This window comes from Trachurus japonicus, chromosome 3 (assembly GCF_045865225.1).
Source record: "Trachurus japonicus isolate A0001 chromosome 3, Traja_1.0".
NCBI lineage: Eukaryota > Metazoa > Chordata > Actinopteri > Carangiformes > Carangidae > Trachurus > Trachurus japonicus.
This window is the reverse complement of record NC_140909.1, coordinates 14108778-14128077: the sequence shown is the minus strand read 5'-3', so window position 1 is coordinate 14128077 and position 19300 is coordinate 14108778. Positions and strand designations below refer to the sequence as shown.

General features: G+C 40.0%; 1 protein-coding gene across 1 annotated transcript; it reads left to right on the top strand.

Annotated features, from left to right (window-relative positions):
- The first annotated feature begins 621 nt into the window (after positions 1–621).
- On the top strand, positions 622–18568 carry rps6ka2 (ribosomal protein S6 kinase, polypeptide 2). The gene is made up of 23 exons (XM_085763270.1): positions 622–915; positions 3395–3511; positions 5138–5219; positions 5992–6072; positions 6442–6521; positions 7199–7305; positions 7398–7435; positions 7542–7684; positions 8802–8872; positions 9531–9619; positions 9911–9975; positions 12504–12606; positions 12703–12848; positions 13176–13298; positions 13646–13735; positions 13882–14040; positions 14197–14358; positions 14516–14592; positions 14905–15022; positions 15142–15198; positions 15445–15525; positions 15863–16833; positions 17463–18568. The coding sequence occupies exons 1-22, from the start codon at positions 811–813 to the stop codon at positions 16010–16012; spliced, it is 2244 nt and encodes a 747-aa protein (XP_085619396.1). The 5' UTR covers positions 622–810; the 3' UTR covers positions 16013–16833; positions 17463–18568.
- The last annotated feature ends 732 nt before the right edge of the window (positions 18569–19300 follow it).

The window sequence follows — 19300 nt, the reverse complement described above, 5'->3', positions numbered from 1 at the left end:
GTGGGGAGGAGGAGGAGGAGGAGGAGGGATGTGCATGTGGAGAGGTGTGGGGGGGGGGGGGTTGTCGGGATCTCGCCGGCTCACAAAGTGACTGGTGACAATCCCTTGTTCTGCAGAGGAGAGAGGGAGAGAGAGGTAGCAGGGGATGATCACACATGCACGGGGCGCGCACACACGCACACACTCTCTCTCTCACTCACACAGACACACACCTCCTGATTCAGCGGAACAGATTTATTCGTCACCTCTCCTCGTGCAGCCTCACGCAGCGCGCCTGCTGCAAAACACAAGACAATCCCAACCCCGGCGAGCAGCAGCAGCACCTGCCCCGTCCGTCATCCAGCCCGATCTGTCTGTGTATCTGTCTGTGTATCTGTCTGTCTGCCTGCCTGCCTGCCTGCCTGCCTGCGTGGATTAACGGCTCTGTTACCGCCTGCCTTGCTCACTGGCGTACACTGCAGCTCGAGACACCACGGCAGCAGCAGCAGCAAGGAGAGGAGAGGTGGTGGTGGTGGTGGGGGGTGTTGTTGGTTGTTTGTGGTAGGATGAGGGAGGGGGAGACAGGCTGCTGAAACCCACCGGAGAGAGAGACGAGCGGCGAATGTGAATGATGGAGAAACTAAAAAGCGACGACCGCATTGAGGATGGACCAATGAAGAAGCTGCGGGACAAATAGATAACCAATAAAAAAGCTCAGTGTTTCTGCCATCTCTCCACCTTAGGATCCCCCCATCCCTGCCTCCCTCCCCTCCCTCTTGCGGGGAGATGTTCATCGTTATGGGATAGGATGCAAAAGGTCTGCCCGTTACCATGGATACCAGCACGCGAAAATTCACAGTGCGGAGATGGTTCTCCATCTACCTGAAGAACAAGGCGGCGAGGAACAAGAACAACACCGGCTTCTGTCAGCTAGAGGTGAGTGGCAGCACAAACTTCTGTCAACTAGACACGAGCGCGCAGCCAGGGAGAGACGACGGGGATTGCATCATAGTTGCACCATGAGTGTGTTTGTGTGTGTGAATATATATAAAGGCCTCGGTTCTGAGAAGTAAACAAAAAAGAAACCGCAGTCATCATCATGTCAGTGTGTGAGTGTGAAGAGTGTGCATGCACATGGGAATGGGTGTGTGTGAGGAATGTGTGCATTCAGGAGTCATTGCTGCATCGTTACAGCTGTTGCTCTGCTTGTCTGTCAAATATCCAAAAAAACAGAGGGGCAGAGTGACACTGACAGAGAGAGGAGGAGAGAGAAAGAGAATGGTTTTATGGAAATACAATTGGACAGGCAGAAACACTAAAGGGCAAACAAAGCAGCAAGGCAGGCAGGTTGATCGATAAATTGATACAGACAGGCTGGTTCAGTGGATGGACACCACAGCAGTGGAGGTATATTTATAGCCCAAACAAACCAGTGGGTGGAGAGAGGGAGAGAGGTTGTATGCTGTTTGCAGCACCTCTACCTGTATGTCTGGGATATAAATAGAAAAGAGACCCCCCCCCTCCCCTGCTGTTGTGACCAACTGCTGATGAATCAACCTGACAGCCTATCTACCTGTCTGTGTAAATGGCAATGGCAAATGTCTGTCTGCTTGTGTTGTGTGCCTGGCGGTCCAGATCTGTAGTGAGATGCAGTGGTGAGGTTGTTGTTTTGTAGTGGGTAAGCTACAGCTACAGATCAGCATCATATGGGAGCATGATGTTGGGGCTTTGAACCCATGGCCCTCTGTTGGGTAGTGGGCATCACTCCTGGCGTTCTGTTTAGAGAATAAAGCAGAAATTAATCCTATGATGCAAAGTCTACTGAGCTACTCTCTATGTGATGAAAATTTCCAGGTTTTCAAGCCACACCCCAATCAGTGACCTCACAGCAGGTGACTATTGACAAGCTAGAGTGTTATATCATAGGCTACTGTAATTTTGAACTCCTAATTCAAAGAGATAGATAGATAGATAGATAGATAGATAGATAGATAGATAGATAGATAGATAGATAGATAGATAGATAGATAGATAGATAGATAGATAGATAGATAGATAGATAGATAGATAGACAGACAGACACACACAATATACCATGTAAACCACCAAAAACAACAACAAAACAAGTCTAATAAACTTAGTACATTTTTTTATTATTGTTATGTCCATAGCACTGATACAGTTGCACATAGTAGAATTTGAGCCTCATATTAGAAGTGTGTTGACACTCTGGTGGGTTAGGGTTACCTCAAAAAATATCTGTTTCAGTCATTATCAGTATACAGTATACCCCAGAAAAGGAGTTGTCGTTGTTCTATCAAGTACATCAACATAGAGCTTTGGACTATAGCTTCTACAGTATGAAAATTCATGGGAAACAAATGGAAAGATCTCTCCCACTGGCAGTTTTTGTTCTTGTAATAAAAATAACTCTTGTAAGCTGAATTTGGGCCCCATGACTCTGGTTAGGGTAAACTCAAACAGGCAAACAAATGTGCTATTAACACATGTCCCAACACTCTCGTTGCAGAGATAGCATCAAAGAACTTGTGACAGTTTGGTTATTTTTAGCTTTGTGTGGACTCTTTGAAATTAATTGCAAGGGAAGTGTGGCTCTTGTTCCATTTTCAAAACACTGTTGTAAGGATTCATCAATGTCCAGTATATACCCACTGTAGGAAGTTAAACCGTGTCTTTGGAACATGAAAAATGTGTTTGCAAGACTAAAATGCAGAAGTGATAAAAATTTACACACGCACGCAAAAAAAAACAGAACAGGTCGAACCAACTAACATGCACATGGATATAACACATGTATTAATCCCCAGCTCACTGCAGTTTGTACTGTTTTTAATCTTCCAACGTGCCCCCTTGAAAGCACCACCAAAAAACATCTACTATTAATAATGTGAGAGATTTGCATACAATTCACGTGTTTACTAACTCCTTTAAGGAGTTCCTACTTGATTGAAAGTGGGTGTAAAGCTCTTAACATCTAAATGACACTGACAGCTTTACCGAATTACAGTATATTGTCACACTGACCAATCTGAGCAGTGCCTCAGGTTGGCAGCTGATCATTCGCTTCACCGAGCAGACTGAATAGGCTGAAAAGGAAAGCTTACACTATGCATCACTGCCAGTGACCTCAGCCCATACCTACCCAGCAATAACATAATTGCTCATAAATAACCGCCCCTCCTTGCATGTTTATGTGTGTTTTTAAGAGAGTGAGTTACTGTATTATCCTCCAAGTTTTATCTGCATAACTGTTAGATTGATAGTTGGGACAGAAGTTTGTCCTTGTGCATGTCTCTCAACTTTTCTAGCTCTTCAGTCTTTCTTGTTTCGGTGACTCCTCTGTCTTGATGTATTGGTATATAACATACTAATTCTGATTTTGTCTCTCTTGTAGGATGACAGCATACTTAAGGAGATTGACATCAGCCACCATGTCAAGGAGGGCTGTGAGAAAGCAGACCCTTCTCAGTTCCAGCTGCTCAAAGTGTTGGGACAGGGCTCTTATGGAAAGGTACAGGATACACACTTCAACCCACTGACACCTAAAATACCTCGTCTTATCAAAATGCAAGGTCATGAGATCATATGGACTTGAAATGTGCACATTTGTGACTGTTAAACATCTCATTAAGCATTTATTGTACACGCAGCTCTAATGGCTTCCAGACTAGTTTGGGATTGCTTCCACACAAGAGATTGATGTTAAAGCAGAAGTAAGCGATATTTTTGTGTTAATATAAGTCTTAAATAGTTATATCTTCCAACAGCAATCACTTACATAGAGTGTTTGGTCTGAAACACGGGTCTGTCAGTCACTCTGCTCTGCTCTGAGCCGAGGAGAAAACTTTTCTCGTATCCTACAAGTTTTATCCAATGAGGAGAGAGAACGGCATGCAGGGCTGTGTGTGCAGCCAAGGGATGCGCCTGAATGTGGTGACGTAGGGACGAGGACGTTATGGTGCGTTCAAGGCAACTCGTGTTTTTCCGACCTGTGAAGTCGTACCAGTTCGATCTGGTACGAGTTCACGGGTCGGAAGTTACGAGTGGCCATTATAGTGACTTTCACAGGTAAAACAGGTCGAAAAACCACGAGTGAGTTGCCTGGAATGCTACAAAGTCGTAAGTTGTGACTTGAAGCTGTAATTTACGGTTTCAAAAGCCTGCCTGGAACGCAGCATTAGCCAAAACGACCGGATCGCTTACTTCTGCTTTAAGGTATAGGAAGTGGTTGAGGTCAGAGCTTTCTATAGGTGTGGCTTTGTGATCGAGGATATTGTCAATTTGGAAATTGCACTGTTGTCTAAAACATGATGCTGTAGTGTAAGGATTTCCCTTAAGGAAACCAACCAGCAAAAAAAACAGCCCAAAACACACAGAAGAACTTGGTGTCCACTTCCTTTTGGCATTTTATTGTGTGTTGGGGTCTCTGTGTGATTTGTACACACTGCTGGATCTGTCTGTGTTTTAACACTCATCATTTCATCCATTTTCAATTATTTCTAGATTAGCAGCATGACAAGTGCTACTTGTGACACATCACTAAATTTATTTGAATTAGTAAAGGCCCACTGAATTATGAGAGTTATGGTAGATTAGAGGTCTGAGTGAGGCAAATGTGACACCACAGCAGATGTTGGCGGGTGGGTTCATTTTCCAAGGGCAGAGGCAGGCAACGTGCGGTCAGCTGGTGTGGCCTGGATCATGTTTACTTAGCTTGCTATACACGCACTTAATTACTATTTGGTGATAAACCTAGCTTTTGTCTCTGTCGCACTGAAACAGCATTCAAGTGAATCTATCATGAAGCATAATTGTCACTGATGCTCACTCAGACTTGGATGGCTGACAAATTTCAGATGATTGTTGGTTGGGGCATGAGGCAAAAAAACTGATGGGCATGGTTTAAAAAACAAAAACAAACAAACAGGTGTTTGTGTGGCTCTGTCCTGGAATTGATTTGACTATAAGCAACCACTTGAATCACGTTTGTTGTTAATATATTCTACTTACAATTATTTTTTTATACTAATGCGGCTACAAAGGCTCATTTGAAATGTTCCACTAGTTTTTCCAATTGTTCATCTAGTCCCAGAAGACGTGATGATGACAGTGATGGATGATGGTGATGATTTTTCAGGTGTTTCTGGTGAGAAAGATCAGAGGAATGGACAGAGGGCAGCTGTATGCCATGAAGGTCCTGAAGAAAGCCACGCTTAAAGGTAAAAAATAGAAACATCAGATGCAGTTAGTTTATAATACTAATACTTTGAAGTGTTAGGGAACAGAGTTTAAATATGGAGGATGTACTAAAAAAAATTAAAGCGCTCTCCATACAGGATGATTTTCATGTGACACTTTTACTTGTATGTTTATTTATGTGCCTGTAGCAATCAAAAAATATCAGAAATGGCCAAATCTTCACTGCAATGCATTATGCTGCAGAAATAGCCGTTGCTCTTTATTTGGCTCTGAGAGGTAATTTGTTAAAGTTAATTCTGGCTTTGCACAAGAATGATAGAAGATATATTATCACCAGAGATCTCAGAGTGCCCTACATTCAGGGGGATTTTAGGTAAAAGAGGTTAGTTTGTACTTTCAATTCAGACAAACTAGTTTGGGTTGAATGGGATTAGTGTAAACGAGGGTGCACTGTAAAAGCAGGTTGAGATGTCATGTGCTGATTTAGTGTCTTTGTACAAGCCTTAATCCTCTTAACCTGCACCCCCTTGAATTTAAGTAGTTATGGTCTCATCCTGTCAAGGAGACAGATGCTGCAATAACACTGTTATTGTAGTTTTCACTCCATGGTAGACCAGCAACACTGTGGGGTGGGTCTAATTCCAAACTGACATTTTTCAGTTAACTAAATGCAGTTTCATCCTACATTAAACACAATCATAGTATTAGAGGCTTGTCATCATTTATCTACATTCAGATAGAGGGAACCAAAAAGCAACAGTGTTAAACAGATTGTGCTTCTCTCTTGTTAAGTTCGGGATCGTGTGCGGTCTAAGATGGAAAGGGACATTCTGGCAGAAGTGAACCACCCATTCATAGTTAAACTGCACTATGGTAAGTCTGACTTGTCTGACGCTTTGCATTGCTAGGTGCTAATTTGAATAGCCAAGCAGATAAAGGGGATTAGGTAACTTTGCATTTGCCAACTTGTCTGTATGGTAGTTGTAATGGCTGAATATTTTTGTTGAGTTTTACAACAAATACACCATTTTTGAAGGATGGATGTGAACATGACCCCATTACAACCTTACTCCTTGTGTGTAATTCTGTCATGAATGAACATCTGTCCTACTTGGACTACACAGTATAAACGGTCTACTACGTAATACATCTTACAAAACGTTACAAAACAGCCCTGATAAGTCACAATAGTATGTTGTTTATAATTTGTGTGTATGTGTGTGTGTGTGTGTGTGTGTGTAGCCTTCCAGACAGAAGGGAAGCTCTATCTAATCCTAGACTTTCTCCGAGGAGGAGACCTTTTCACTCGTCTGTCAAAAGAGGTGGGTTTACTATTGATAGGTTTCCTGGCTCTCTCCCTATCTCCACTTTCAAACAAATACACACCTTTATCTCTCAAGGTCTATTATAGGCCATATAACACAGCAGAATCACCAGGAGTGAATATACCTCCCATCACTCTCCTATCCTCAATACCGTGTTTATGTGACCCTCACCTCTATTACTCCTCACCTCTGCTGATGCATCATCCTGTCAGTAAACAAAAGCGTGTTGAGGTATTTTGCTCAACAAAGTTTTTCTAAAGATTAGGCGCAGTTTTGTTTTGTTTTTCCACTGAGACCCCCAAGTCTAAACTAGTTGTTATTTTCTGTTGCTTTGACAACTCCCTGGAAATCAACACTTACTTTGACATATGGAAGGAGAATTAAAAAGAAACAAATTGTCAGAACAACTAATTAATGACAGAAAAACAGGTGTCCTTTTCTCTACAGTTGTAAGAACATTTCCAATAGAGTTAGAAGATTTATAAGAAAGAGCTGCAGTATATGCAGTTATTCTACAGGGGTTTGAATGTTTTTGTTGAGGTCTTTCTCCTGCTGTCGATGATCAGTTTTGCTATTGTTTGTGTCCAGTTGTTGCTTGAAGTCTCTGTTTTATACTTATATCATTGTTTTATTATGTATGTAATGTACTTCTCCATTTCTATGTGTTCTACTAGGTAATGTTTACAGAGGAGGATGTGAAGTTCTACCTTGCAGAGTTGGCCCTGGCCTTGGACCATCTACACAGTCTAGGCATCATCTACAGGGACCTCAAACCTGAGAAGTACTAGCTCCTTTTATATTTTTATATTTCGATTCAAAAAACAAACAAACATATATTTTAAAGCAGATTTTAATATTCCTTTTTCCCAACAGCATTCTTCTGGACGAAGAAGGACACATTAAGATAACTGGTCAGTGCATCTAACTGCAAAGACTCTGTTTGATTTGTTTTTCTGTCTTCATGTGTCTTTTTTCTGACCTTCATCTCTGTGTCTCTCTCTCTCTCTCTTTCTGCAGACTTTGGGTTGAGTAAGGAAGCCATCGACCATGATAAAAGAGCTTATTCCTTCTGTGGAACAATAGAGTACATGGCTCCAGAGGTCGTAAACAGGAGAGGGCATACACAAAGTGCTGACTGGTGGTCATTTGGGGTTCTTATGGTAGGAATCGTTAACTCTTAAAATATCCTGTTTTCTTTGACAATCTATTTTTTGCACTTGTAATTTTGCCTCCAAATAAGTAGTTATTTTGCTCCCTGGTGTGCATGTTCAGTTTGATCATGCTGTCAAAAACAGCCGGCATGAATTTACTACAGTATACTACATTTTATGGGCCAGTGACTCAGCTCTTAGATCATGTGTCAGCATACTGATTTCTTAATCTGGTTTTCTGCTGGCAGTAAAGCATCTTAATTACCATATCTAGCAGATTAGGTCCCATCACTTTCAGTAATTGTGCATCTGCTTGATTCTGCTTGTTTTGTTAGTTTGGTGGCTTATTCCACTAATACCGAGAAGGAGGTTAACATTCACCAACAGCTGCCAGCTACATCAGGGCACCAGGGAAAGGTGTCACCTCTATCTGCCCTTGGCAAGAATTAAGGATACAAGCTATCACAACAAATAAAAGAAAAACAAAACAAAACAAAACAAAACATGTCAAAATGCTGCATCTGAAGATAATGGAGGGAGCGCATTGTATAAATGATTACATTCAATTTAAAACATTGTATTACAATCTTTCAGACAGACAAGGCTATTAAAATCTGGGAAGTATTGGTATGTCAGCAGAGCTGGCAGATTTGCTGCAACTCATAAAAGTCATCAGGCTGTTTTATGTGCTCCATTAATCCTCCACAGGGCAGGTTCACTCCTTTTTCTGAATCTTGATTTTATTTCCATTTTCTTGTAAATTTCCAATCTATAACTAATGATGTTTCCTATCATAAAATCAAGGTCAAAGCTTGATAAATGTCTGTTTAAATGTGTGTTGTTTCACAGAGTTGTGTGCTGTATATTTCTAACTCTAAATTCTCTAAATTTCTAACTTATTCCATGTCAGCTTTAAGACATTCATATTAAAGGAACAGGTAGATAATGACAGAGCATATATCATAATGCACTGTTGACACTCAATGACCATTTCAAACAAAGTCTTGTTCAAATTAATAATAGGATTGGATACATTGGATGCATTGAGCATAAAGTCTGGAAGAATCCACCTGCACCATTGATCAGCTGACACATGTTCTGACAACTGTCATCATCTGTTTTCCAGTTTGAGATGTTGACTGGATCGTTACCATTTCAAGGAAAGGATCGTAAGGAAACAATGGCACTAATTCTGAAGTAAGTAATTGTTGATACAGGTTTTTCAAGTTGCAAAGTTTTAAATTGTAGAACATTAAATATTTTTTATTATTAAAGCAGAAGTAAGCGGTCGTTTTGGCTAACTTCCTGTCAGTAGATGGAGTTAGCAGTCCCGCCCTCGTCCCTACGTCACCACATTCACGCGCATCCCTTGGCTGCACACACAGAGAGAACCGCCCCTTTATGCCGTTCTCTCTCCTCATTGGATAAAGGTTGTAGGATACAAGGAAAGTTTTTTCCTCGGCTTACAGCAGAGCAGAGTGACTGACAGACCCGTGTTTCGGACCAAACACTCTATATAAGTGATTGCTGTCGGAAGATATAACTATTTAAGACTTATATTAACACAAACATTCTGCTTACTTCTGCTTTAATGTTTCATTTGTGTCTTGTTCTTAGTTTCTGTGAGCTGTATCAGTGGTTCCTTTATGTAAACCATACGACTGCTTTTTGGTCATATTCAAATTATTTCCTCATATTTTCTGACCAGATTCTTCTACAGCAGCATTTTTCTTTCTTTCATTTTTCTCAAGCTGAATGGCTCACATTATGCATGTACTTCAATAAGCACAATGAAACCAATCGAATATTATAGTAAAAGGGACGATAACACCTGTTTCTTGTGTTGTCTGCATAGGGCCAAGCTGGGGATGCCACAGTTTCTCAGTCCTGAAGTGCAAAGTTTATTAAGAGCTCTCTTCAAGAGGAACCCTGCTAATCGACTAGGTAATGTAGACATACTGTAAACCTTTGAGACAAAGTCAGCAGTCATGATCACAGAAACAGCTCAATTAGTTAATAGATGACACCCAGTAAGTGCTGGGAGATAAAAGTACCAAAGCTCATTCTGATGCAGTGAAATAACAGCCATGGTAGTTCATTGGAAATAAGAAATGACTCTGTGTATTCATGATCCCTGTACATTTGATTAGGTTTTTAAGAAATAGATCTTTGTGCCTTATAAATGTGAACAATGACACCACTATCTCAATCTGCCCCTACCTGTGCGACTGACAGGTGCAGGACCAGAAGGAGTGGAAGAAATTAAAAGGCATCGCTTCTTTGCATCGATAGACTGGATCGTAAGTACAATTTATGAGAAACTGTTGCAAAGTATGATTCATTTCTATGCTCCTTCATATGATACCCATGTAGCAGAGTGAAAAAAGTAATCCTAGATTCACCCTGAAGTGAAATAAAGTTGGTTTGTCAACATGGTGAAAGACAGTGAGAACAGGCCAACTCATAGAGTGGAAGCAAATACTGTCCTGCCACCAACAACAGTGCCCTGCTTCCTAACACATCTGAGTCACAGTGTGACTATTGCGGTTGTGTCATTTCATCGAAACCATTCAGCTGCTCACCCACTTCCTCAAGTTATGACCTAAATCATGAAACATGTAACATCCTGTGTATGAGATTTTGCTTAGTGTCAAAACTCCCCTCCTCGACTAACTTCACTGTAACTAATCCTCTTAGCCTTTCCTATGCAAAGTTTACACATGCACAAATGTTGTGGCTTCAGATATTACCTGTGCTGTCATGATCTAACCTTCACTTTCACTCTATGGACTTGCTTAGCTCAAGAAAAAGGCTGTTCTTTCATGTACAAGCACTCTTGCCCAAAGCGTCCTGTTAGACATCAGTGAATAATGCTCTGAAACTTAATTTGTATCTGGCAAACTTGAGCACTGTTCTTGCAGCCCCCGAGGGCGAGTGTCATTCATGCTGCAGAAGCTCTCCACTGCATACCCCTAACAAGAGCAGTGAAAAGCGACTCAGCAATTTTATACCATTGAGTAGCAAAGCACTTATGTAACTATCCTGTGCAGGGTTTTATTAACAATCATCAGACTCAGAAATCAGTGTTTTGACAACAGAGACGAGACAGCACTAGCAGAAGGTGGTAATTCAATTGTAGCAGTGAAAAGAGTGAGGAAGCCTGACCTTTATCAAGCTCAGATCTTCATAATCATGATTTTCTCAGACTTAAAGAGACAGGTTTTTGTTCTCTATAAAATCAATTGTCACAGCCTGAAATGTTAAAAAGTCGTTTTATTGATTGCAACCAACACCTTCTTTTTTATCACTGACATTCAGAAGGTTTGTGATTCTTGGTTATCTGCTGCAGTGACTAGTAACTATCTCATTTCTAACAAAATCCACTGTTATCTGCTTTACATGCTCCCTAATCTCTGCACTCACCGCCAGCTCTCACTCTACTCCTCACTGCATTACTACCTACTCGCTTTCTGCCAAACACAACATTTTCCTATTTACAGATGGTGTTTCTGGCTTGATGTGACAAGCTATCAGTAAGAGGCTTACGTTCTCCTCCTCACTATGCTAATTAAACCACTGTGCTGCATCAGGCTGAATGATTCCTCAGTGTATCATCATCATCAACATCATGTTCATCAAAATCTTGTTTGACTTTTTTTCCACTGTGATACTCTAATCTTTCATTAATGTTTTGATCTTTGAGGAATTTCTATCATAAGGCTGACAAGCAGCCGAGCATCACAGAGAATATGAACCGCAAATCAAATAGCATATAAGAGTGTGCAGTGGTAACAGTTGTACCATCACTAAATCAATTTTTCCCAATGCTGGTGGCCTACAGTTATTCAATGTGTTGACAACTAACACTGCAAAGGTGACACCTGCAGGCCTGACTCAGTAATACACTCCCACCATACAATGGCTATAAGACCGTTTTACCCTGAATCCCCTTATATAACATAATATATGTCTATAATCTTAAGACCCAAACCATCCAAACATTATTTCCCAGTTTAGTTTGGATATTCATATTGTTAATTTTTATTCTTCTTCACTCTATTTTGCTAAACCTTTATGGCAGCAAATAACCACCATAAACCTTCAACCTCCCTCTGTGAGCCACATTTGCAATGACATTAAAAACAATTCTTTAATGGAGAGAGAGTTTTGAGTTTTGATAAGATTACATGATTACAAGATTTTTTATTTGTCATTTCTTATGCACCAATGGACATCAAAAAAATGAAATACTCTTCCCCCAACAATTACCAGTACCACATCAGTGATTGTAAAGAATTACTTAAATATATTAATGAAAATACAATGAATAAAAACTACAACAAAACAATAGCACATTAATATAAAAACACAAAGCTGTCTGAGCACAGTGTGTTAAAATTCTGCAATCAGATCAGATCAGATCCGATCAGATCAGATCAGATCAGAGGTGTGACATGGTGGTGGGAGAGGACACAAAACATTAATAATTCTGATGGCCTGTGGAGAAAAAAAACTGTTCAGCATCCTGTTGGATCTAGAACGGAGGCTCTGATACCTGTTCCCAGACGGCAGGAGGGAAAACAGGCCATGGGAAGGATGACGAGGGTCCTTCATGATGTTGGTGGCCCTGTGAACGCACCGTTGGTTGTAAATCACCAGCAGGGAGGGGAGAGAGGCACAGATGATTTTGCTGGCCGCTTTCACAACTCCACCCAGCTTATGTTTTTCCAGGGCCTTGCAGCAGCCGAACCAGCCGAAATACTACTATAACCACGATTTCTATATGAGGTCGCCTTGTAAATTTGCATCAACTTTTTGTCTTCTGCAGAAGTTGTACAGGAAGGAAGTGAGGCCTCCTTTCAAACCCACTGTTGGGAGACCTGAGGACACTTTTCATTTTGACCCTGAGTTCACGTCCAGAACGCCAACTGGTAACTGAAACATACATACAAATCGGCACATATGACATAAAGCAAACCTGCATATGTTGTAAATCAGTTTTATCTTTGTGAATTTTACACATCCAGATTCTCCAGGAATCCCTCCCAGCGCAAACACACACCAGTTGTTTCGTGGTTTCAGCTTTGTTGCAAGTAATCAAAGCCAGGAGCCCAGTGTTGCTACGGTAGCACCTTCTCGTCAGGAGGTGAACCCCACTAACCCCATAGCACAGGTATGTCTGCAAGAAAAAAAACCCATGTTCTGACTCTCCTATTAAAAGATGATGCACACACACTTATTAGAGAAGCAATTAATTACAGTGTGAAACTAAATCTCAATTGTATGACCTAATGGACACATAGACAGATTTAGGAGATTTAATGATGCTGACCTTTCTAAACATTACCCTCATGAGTCACTGTCAGCTGTTGTGTTACTATCGCAACTGAATTTGCTGACTTAGTATATAATTCTGACTCATACGGTAAGTGAAATATACAGTTACGGTCAAAATATTGTGTGTGTGTGTGTGTTTACTGATTGTTTGTGTGCCCTGTAGCATCTCCGTGGCGATGTGGCCTTCACTGATGTTTATGAACTGAAGGAAGAAGTTGCACAGACTCTGACTTATGTCTGCAAAAGATGTCTGCACAGAGTGACTGCGGTGGAGTATTCAGTGAAGGTAGCGGACGTAACAGCATTTTCTGTAATACTGAACCACGTATATTCAGTGCATGTCACGCTCATGAAAAGTTTTTCTATTTCTATTTTTAGATGCATGCTTTTCACAATGGGCAACAAAGATCACGTGTATAAAGCATTTCATTGAAGTTTAACATAAAACACACTTTCCATTCAGAAAATATCATAATCACATAATGACGAAAATGATTAATGAGATAATGATGAACTTATGGGAAGACCTTTGATTATTAAATGAAACCACCCAAACAACATGCTTTGTGAATCCTGTGGTTTGATTTAGTGTTTGCTTTCACTATATCCAGTGTGTGTTTGTCTTTTTGTCAGATTATTGAGAAAGCGAGAAAGGATCCATCTGAGGAAATTGAGATTCTGTTGAGATATGGACAGCATACAAATATTATTACCTTGAAGGATGTAAGTATAACACAACCACCCATCACATAAACAGAACTTTGTGTTGTCATGTTAAAATGAAAACACTATAAGAAGATGTAGATCAAAACTAAACGCCTATCTGGATCAGACTTTCCCCTCAGCATAGTGTGTCTTTGTACCTGTAGGTGTTTGACGACGGCCAGAGTGTGTTCCTGGTTCAGGATCTACTGAGAGGAAATGAGCTGCTGGACAGAGCTTTGACAGTGCCAAATTTTACAGAGAAAGATGCATCAGACATCATCTGCACGCTGGCCAAGACTGTAGAGTATCTACACTCACTGGGGGTAAGAAAGAACACAAAACAAACTTATTGACATCCGCATATTCGGATGTTTACTTGGTGCAAAATACTGTATCATTGTGCGGTTTCTAAGATGGAAAAAAGGAGACAGCAGCAAAAAATGTGTGTGTTTTTGTCTGTCTGTCGTTCCCTTTTTCAGGTTGTACATCGAGACCTGAAGCCCAGTAACATCCGCTACTCTGATGACAGCGGACGCCCAGAATGTATCAGGATTTGTGATTTTGGATTTGCCAAACAGCTCAGAGCTGAAAATGGCTTGTTGATGACGCCTTGTTACACAGCTACGTTCATGGCTCCTGAGGTATGTCAGGTCACCGAGTCCCTAAAATCCAGACAACAACACCCACACAAATTGTAAAACAAACATTAAATGTACATTTAAATATGATTACTCACAGAAACTAATCCCACCATGCACTTTTTGAAATGACGGCTTTCTGTGTGTGTGCGTGTTGCAGGTTCTGAGGAAGCAGGGTTATGATGCAGCTTGTGACATCTGGAGCCTGGGGATCCTGCTTTACACCATGATAGCAGGGTTAGTTTAAAGTTTAAAAGCATTTAAATCTACCAACGTGGACAGACTGTTGCAGAACAGATTAGTGTTTTAGTGTAAATGGGTTAACAGGACATAATATTGACATTTGCTGAAAATGCTCCCCCTGCTGCTCTAAACAGAATATGTCCTAAATAAACTCCCTGATGAGGCTGTCTATTGTTTACTTCTTTCCAGTGGGATTTATTGTGTTTGTAGTTGTAGATTTCAGAGAGTTCTCCTTGGCCTGATTCATTTATTGTTGTCATAATTTGTCCAGCCATTGAATTACTTTTTTTTTTTTTTATTGGCCAGTTTCAGCCCATTTGCCAGCAGTCCTGAGGACACCGCTGAGGAAATTCTGGCTCAAATTGGCAGCGGAAAATTCGTTATTACAGGAGGGAACTGGGACCTGGTGTCAGATGCTGCCAAGGTTACATTTTAATATTTTCTTTTGGAGATGCAAAAATAATATCTTTGTTGATGATATCATTGCACAGTTACTGCCCAATAGACTAATATCAACTGTGTGTGTCTGAATGTGTTTGACAGGACATTGTGGTTAAGATGCTCCACGTGGACCCTCACCAGCGCCTGACTGCTCCCCAGGTACTACTAGTCAATAATATCACTCAGACCTGCTGTGTATGCTAAAAGGGCATGATGTTACTGTTGCAATTACGAGTAAATATTTTGTCAACTGCTGTACATTTATTTCTCCTTCATGTATAAACATGTGGTCTAACCCAGCATATACAGTAATATATTGTTTGTACTGTGTGTCACTGTTAAGGTTAGGATCACTTGTTGGAAAACAATACATGAGTGAATCATTTTCATTGTGATGCTTTTCAGGTTCTTCGTCACCCCTGGATTGTAGAGAGAGACCAGCTCTCTGACAAAGCTCTCAGCAGACAAGATGCACTAACTGTCAAGGTTAGTGTGCATACACATATGTGGATGTGTGTGTGTGTTTGCATGTACTTAGATTACAGAAAATACAAGCAGCATTTGTGTCTTATCAGATACATCTTTATTCATCTAAATATCAATACAACTTCTGATACACAAAAAACACAAATCTAAGTTTGTAATAGGTAATAATTTTTCAATAGTGTACAAACCATAAACCTAACCAGTTACTTACATGTGTCACATGCTGTAATGTGTTTTTCTGAGTGTCCACTAGGTGGAGGTATCTGCCACTCACTGAGTTGGTGGACAGTTTACAGCAGCATGATGTATTTGTTGCTTGTCTTTTTTTTCCCACCAGGGGGCACTGTCTGCCACATACTCAGCTCTGAGACGCTGTGCTCCCACTCCTGTCTTGGAGCCTGTCCAGTCCTCCAGCCTGGCTCAGCGGAGAGGGATGAAGAAACTGGGGAGTCCGAACGTTAATTCAGACCCTAAAGAGAAGGAGTAGCCCCGGTAATGTGAAGGAAACCCAAAAGAAATTAACCACAGGCCCACAAAATTAAAGATGTTCTCTCATTTTGAAAAGCACAAACCTTGTTACAAAGTGCTTGTAGGCCTATAAAGTGAATGTAGCAGATCAAACAAACCAAGAAATCCAATTATATTCAACAAATTCTCCAACACAGGACAGAGGTGGGGTGGCATCTTTTCCATGCCTTTGCCTCTTAATAAATCTCATACCTACTGGACCCCAAAAATGACATTCAAGATTTCAAGATTAATCAAGGTCTGATCAAAATTTAAAACGCAAATTTGAAATCTTTAAATCTTACGTTGTTCAATCAATTTTGAGCTTTAATTTTAATCCTGCCTTCCAGATAACAGCTTCATAGTCTGATCATGGCTGCTCAAGTGACAGGAATCAGACTGATTTGTAGCTGATATTCAACATGAACACAAGTAACATTTACTTCTTTTTCGTCATACATGTTGAAGCTGTCGTACATACGCACAGTTATACAGTACTGTTGCCTGCCTTGGTCTATATCTTTAGAAGCTCCTGCATCTGAAAGTGAAGGAAATGAGTCTGGTCCCTGAACCAGAAAAATGCAGTATTATTTGCCACAAACAACATGCCAAGTATTCAGTTTACTTTAATTTTCATATTTAGCACATAAAGTGTGTCAGTAGTTCATGGACAAGCAAAACATTAGTTACATCTTACATAGTCATAACTCCAAAAAATACATTTGAATGAGACAGTGACACATGGTTCATCCAGTCAGTCTTCTGGAGCATGTTAAATATGTAAATAAATTGTTTCTTAAAGTCTGTGTAAAGTGAAACTAGATTTGATTTCTGAGTCAGTCACATCACAGATGTCTTATTAACCATCCTTCCTAATGTAAATGCTAGAAATCTTTGTTTGGTGTGTGAAATTAGGGTTTAAAATCATGACACAATCAAGCAGTCCTCTCAGCTCTGGAAGCTGGGGGTGTGTCTGAGGCACTGAAGCCCCGCCCACTTGCTGAGCGTCATCACATTTCGACTGCCAATCAAACATCACCCAACAGTTAATGAATGCTAACCATAGACATAATACGTATATTATGCATCATACCCGAGCAGCTATGGGTCTGAGGCCTGAACATAGCAGCCAAGACAATACATCTGAGTGAGGCACTGAAGCCTCAACCCGGCCGTCGCCAGCAACTGGAGCCTTAGTGGCTATGCTGTGACGACTGGGCCTATGGGATTTATCTATGTCACTATATCCCTATTTAGTCCCGCCCCAAAAAACAGAGAAATCCCTGTCCTCAAAAACAGTTTTACTCTCAAACTCCACAGTTCAGCTCCATATAGTTATCAATCTTTTCACATGTTTTCAGGAACTATATTCTAACATATTTATTATGTTTTCAATCAATTCTTGTATTTTACTTTACACAGACTTTAAGTTAACAATACAATGTAAGTCTTATTGTTCATAATATGCTTAATAATTTTCCTGTACGTATTGTCTTCCATAAATACAGCCTTTGCCTCTTATAAAAAAAAAATATTACCAGTATTGTTAAATATGTCACCACTGCACTCCCCAGATTAGATGGAGCAGATAGATATGCAGGTATTTCTGTAGAACGTAGTTCGTCGTGTTATTTTATTTTTTACAACATATTCAAAATGTGTGGCTCATTCATAAATGTCACACTCATAGCAAAACTTCTAAGCCTGTACTACTTTGTATTATTGAATCAGCATTCAGTGAGACCATTCATCCTTCTGTGTATGTGTGTGTGTACTCGGGGGCCTACTGCCGGTAGACTCCTGTTTGCTCTTAATGTCTTGAAAGCCAAAACATTCGAGAATCACTGTGTCAGAAGTTTGTATATATACTGTCTATTGCTGCTGCCCTGATTGTATCTAAGAAGCTGTACAATCGCAAATACGAGGTAAGACTGAACAGCAGGTTTTGCAGATATGAGCGCGTTACTTTGTGTTGTACAGTTTGCCACCAGTAGGAATGTACATTATGATGCTCCACAATTAATTCACATACTTACTGGTCAGAGGTGAAATGAAATATGTAGTGATGTGTAACCAATAAGCACTGTAGCAACAATACAGTAATTCTGTATATTATGTCTGCTGGTACACAAAGTGGTATGCGTTGTATTGCACTGCACAACTGGAAAAGGTGGAGCTGGACCTATGATGGTGCAGATGAGGCTGCAGACATTGTGTTCTACAATAATTGGTTTGAGGTAAAGCTGTAAATACTGTATTGTTTACTAATTTAGATTGTACATACTGTACTGTCATGCAAAATCACCAGTCCACAGGTAAAATTGTGTACATACATATATATATATATATATTTACATAATGCTCTATTAGCAAGCACTTAACACTGTACATATTGTGTTTGCAGACATGCTGAGACTGTACATATTATATTGTGTTGTGCGTCCATTGCTCAGAGTGTACATACTGTCTATACCTGGCCAATCATTCAAATTATTGGCTTGAATGCCAAAGTTTTACAAATAAAGGAAAATGACAGAAATTACAGTGATAAGAGTACAAGTGTTTTTAATCATATACTGTAAGTCATTATTTACTTATATTTACACATCTAACTGAAATTTAGATGAGGGATTTATGAAGTGTGTTTTGGAAAATGAATCACAACAAGAAACACAATGTTTTGTTTTCATTGCTTAACCCCAATTAAAGCAACAATTAAGCATGTAAGATGAAAAATATCTTAACATATTATTATTTATAAAAATAATTTGTCATAGAATATATAAATGTAATTACAGTTCGAGCAACTCAGGTTCATGGAGACTTTTTTCTATTCTATTACCTAAATAAGATTTTCCTTTCAACCCTATTTTCCCACAGGAAGTTTTTTGCATAATTGTATAATTGCCAAATTTCTCATGTTTCGCTCTTTCTGTTCATTTATTTAGGCTCTAAGGTCAAGAAAGAAAACTAACAATTACAAAAATATATACAAGAAAGTCATTGTAAAGTGACAGACAAATAAGAATACAAAGACATAATTTATGACTTTCATCACACTCACATCTTGTTCTTTAAATCCCATCATAAAAATATAATGTTCAAATAGTGTAAGAAGTTTCAAAGATTTCACATCCAGCATGTCACAAAACCTAAACATTTCTGAAAGGTAGCCACTCGACACAGACCGGTCCGTGCATCGTGTCAGAGTGGTTTTACATTCAGTACAATATGTCTCACCCTAAAGACACCGTTTCCTCATATTAAT